The sequence below is a fragment of the Choristoneura fumiferana genome, chromosome 22, assembly GCF_025370935.1.
Source record: "Choristoneura fumiferana chromosome 22, NRCan_CFum_1, whole genome shotgun sequence".
NCBI classification, from domain to species: Eukaryota; Metazoa; Arthropoda; class Insecta; order Lepidoptera; family Tortricidae; genus Choristoneura; species Choristoneura fumiferana.
In genome coordinates this window covers 2541520-2545608 of record NC_133493.1, presented here as the reverse complement: position 1 = coordinate 2545608, position 4089 = coordinate 2541520, and the positions used below count along the sequence as shown (strand labels likewise).

The following is a 4089-nucleotide window of genomic DNA, read 5'->3' as shown; positions in this document are numbered from 1 at the left end:
TAATACCTTTTATTTTATACATGTATATTCTTGCATATATGTATATAATTAGAATCTCGGAAACGGCTGCAACGATTTCGATGAAATTTAGTATGCGGGGGTTTTCGAGGATGACAAATCGATCTAGCTTGGTCTTATCTTTGGGATAACGCTTATTATCGAGTTACATAGTGATATTATTCTCTTTGTCCCTGTCAAATGGCAGAATGTTGCAAGTCTAAAAACATAGAATTTAAGTTTATAAACATATCCAATGGGGTATATTATGTTGCAGGATATCGACAAACTACATGCAGCAGGAGTAAGTACTTATAATAAAACGACCGTGTTGTGTTTCAAAAGAGAACTAAATTTTTAATTTAAAGTCATAGACAATTAACCATAAACAAATATAGAAAGGTTCAAGCACAATCATGAATATTTAGATATAATACAACACCCCACTATATCTAATAATCATAGAAAGTTGTGCATTTAATTTATACAAACACCACACCCAATAATCCAAAAAGGTATAGTGTTTCTTTGCACATAAGCTCTTAGTAAATAAATCAGCGGGCATATCAGCTGTTGGCAGATAGTACAACTTCACTATATTATTTGAAACACATTCTCTAGCAAAATGATTTTACATCTATATGTTTAGATTTCTTGTGAAGTACTGGATTTGTAGATAGCTTCTGTGCGCTCTGATTGTCATTGAATAAGCTTAAAGTATACATTTTATGTGTTATTTCAAATTGCAAAGCTCTTAAATATATAGCTTCTTTGCATGCCTCTGAATACTCATATACTCTGCTTCACAACTTGAAAGCGCAATAGTTTTTGTTTCCTACATTCCCAAGATATAATACCGTTAGATAATAAGAACAAAATCCAGTATATGATCGCCTATCCAGTGGATCATTTGCCCAATCAGCATCAACAAAACCTTTAATTTCAGAATTTCCACTTTACAATATTTAATATAATAAAAGATTTAGTCTTTTTTAAATATTTTAAGACTCTCTTTGCATAATGCCAATGCTCATCTGTATGACAGTTATTGAATTGACTTAAGTAACTTACAGAGTAAGTTATATCTGGTCTAGTTAAAACAGAAAGATACATCAAGCTACCTATGAGCTGTTTGAAAAGGTACTTGATCATTTAATTTTTTATCCATGTTTACACTCAATTTAGTTTCCATTGGAGTGTCAAAAGTCTTACAGTCAGTCATGTTAAATTTCTGCAACAAAGTATCAATATAGTTTTCCTGATCTAAGGTGACTGACCCTTCCAACTTATTGAATTTCACATTCATTCCTAAACATTTCTGAACCTGTCCCAAGTCTTTGATTTGAAATTGACTTGACAACACTTTCTTTACATTTCAGTCTCTATTTTATCATTAGAGAAAATAAAGAAGTCGTCTACATAAACTGTCACAATGGTTTTTTTTATTTTCAACCATTTTGGTGTACATGCAAGGTTCTAATTTTGACTTTAAGTAACCATTGTCAACTAAACAGTTATCCACCTTTTTATTCCAGGCCCTCGATGCCTGCTTCAAGCCATAAATTGCTTTTTTAAGTTTTAATACTTTATTAGAGCTACCTGGGAAATCATAACACTCTGGTTTTTGCATATATATGGTTTCCTCTAGGTCTCCATTTAGAAATGCAGTTTTAACATCCAAATGGGTAACATTAAGTCCTAATTGAACTGATAGTGAAAACAATAACCGTAGGGTCGTGTGTCTGACGACAGGTGAGAAAGTCTCTGTGTAATCAACACCTTGTTTTTTGTGAAAAGCCTTTGGCTACAAGTCTAGCACGATATCTAACATTGTTTTCGCTGTCATATTTTTTACGCAATACCCATCTACACTGAACTATGGTACTGTCTTTAGGCACATCAGTAAGTTCCCACGCTTTGTTATAATCAAAACACTGCAATTCATCTCGCACTGCCTCTAACCATTGTTCTCTCTCTGGCCCTTTTAAAGCCTCTACAATAGAAAGTTCACAAGCATCTTCGTCAATACTATTTCCTACACAAACATTCGAAAAACCATACCTGTCTGGCTGCTTTCTGTTTCTACGGGAAGCACATCTTTTTTCAACATTCACAACACTTTCCACACTACTTACAGAAGAGTCTTCATCTGGGAGATAAGTGTCTCATCACCATCATGAAACTCTTCACTTCCGGAATCATCTGATGTATCCCCCACTGAATCTCCAATGGCATCAGTTGTTGATGGTGATTTTCCCTCAATCTGAACTAAACTTTCTGCCGGTTTAGGTTTTTCAATGATTATCACATCGCGGCTAGTTGTGATATCTTTTGTTCTTGGAATGTAGATTCTATATCCTTTGACACCATCTGGATAACCGATTAGAATGCCTCGCTCAGCCTTTTTATCCATTTTTGTCGCTTCTTTTGGGTATATGCATCATCACAACACTTCCGAAGACTCTTAAATGGCTTATATCTGGCTTTTTCCCTGTCCACAACTCGAAAGGTGTTTTTCCGTTCAAGGCTGATGCTACTGTCCTGTTTTGTAAATATACAGCAGTATTGGCTGCTTCAGCCCAAAAACTTTGGTCTAGCTCTGCATCGAATAATAGACATCTTGCCTTCTCAACCACTGAGCGATTAGAACGTTCCGATAACCGTTCTGTTCGGGTGTGTAAACATTGCTTTTCTGATGAATTTATTCCTGCTTGGCTCAGATAGTTATCAAACTCTTTATTGACGAATTCCTTCCCGTTATCGCTCCTTAGTATCTTTATTTTTCTGTTCAGCTCATCTCTACAACTGCTTTGTAGCGTTGGAAACAGCTAAAAGCTTCACTTTTGTTTTTCAAAAATAAATGTGATCATGCGCGCTATAAATCATCCACCAACAAAATGAAATATCTGGAACCACCAATTGAGATATTATTGAACGGGCCACATACATCTGTATGTATTATTTGCAGAAGATCATCACTTCTATTGCCATTCTGTGGAAATGGTAAACGGCTCTGTTTGCCTTCGCAACACACTGTACATGACGACTTAGTTATATCTGCCTTTCTGTCAAGTGTGAGACCTTCACCGCATCCTGCATTTTGTTTAAATAGTTGCTGTTGACATGACCAAGCCTGCGATGCCAAATGTCACTTGAAGTCATCACTGCAGCTAGCAACTCAGGTATTCTCAACTTGTATACTCCATTTATTAAACAAGCTGTGGCAACCAGCGTGTTGCCTTATTTAAAAATTTGACAGCCACCATTGTAAACAACACTCTGTTGCCTTTAGTAATCAGTTGACTCACTGATAAGAGATTTGTGGTCAAACTTGGAACACACAATACTCCTTCAACAACCACATCATACTCACAGTTATCTGTCAATGTCGTAATTTGCACATCACCGGAGCACTAACAGGCACCTTTTTATTTGCAACAACGATCTCCTTTACGGAATGCTCTTTCGAAACATTTTTAATCAATGTTCGTTCGCAGTTAAGTGTGCACTCGCTCCGGAGTCGATATACCAATCATTCTTAGAAAAAATTACCATTCAAAAATACGGCACTAAATGCATTGGTTGTTTTCGTTCACTCGAATTGTAATTGATGAATCTTTATCAACATTTGTGCATTTGATTACGATAATGCCCGGTTTACATTTATAACATTTTATGACTTTCTTTGACTTTGACGTTGACGCATTATCTCTGTCTCTGGTTCCGCTAGTGCTGCCATATTCTTTTTATGATAACTCGCAAACGCTCCGCTGACGTCGCCACTGTCTTCCTCCAAGTCCATCAACTTGGTTTTAATGGCGTCTGCCGTTATTTTTATGCCCGAATGTTCGATCGCCATTATCATCGCGCGAATATTTTTCAGATAATCCGGCCAAAAGTAGAGATCCAACCCATTCGTCATTGATATTAAAGCCCGATCCACTTAATTTTGACTCGTTTCTATGATCTGTGTTACATACGATGTCATAGAAGTTACAGTTTTCAAGACGGATTGAAATTAAAGTTCTTAACAAGCTGATTCTTCTAGTGAAACCAGAATCATCAAACAGCTGTTTAAGTTATCCCATAACT

The 4089-nt window shown here is 36.2% G+C and overlaps 1 protein-coding gene across 1 annotated transcript in view; it reads right to left on the bottom strand.

Annotated features, from left to right (window-relative positions):
• Positions 1–3856, bottom strand: part of LOC141440173 (carboxylic ester hydrolase-like) — a 6419-nt gene extending 2563 nt beyond the window's left edge. Inside the window, 1 exon segment of the mRNA XM_074104634.1 lies at positions 3773–3856. Coding sequence (XP_073960735.1) covers positions 3773–3856 — 84 coding nt within the window.
• Between the last annotated feature and the right edge of the window lie 233 nt (positions 3857–4089).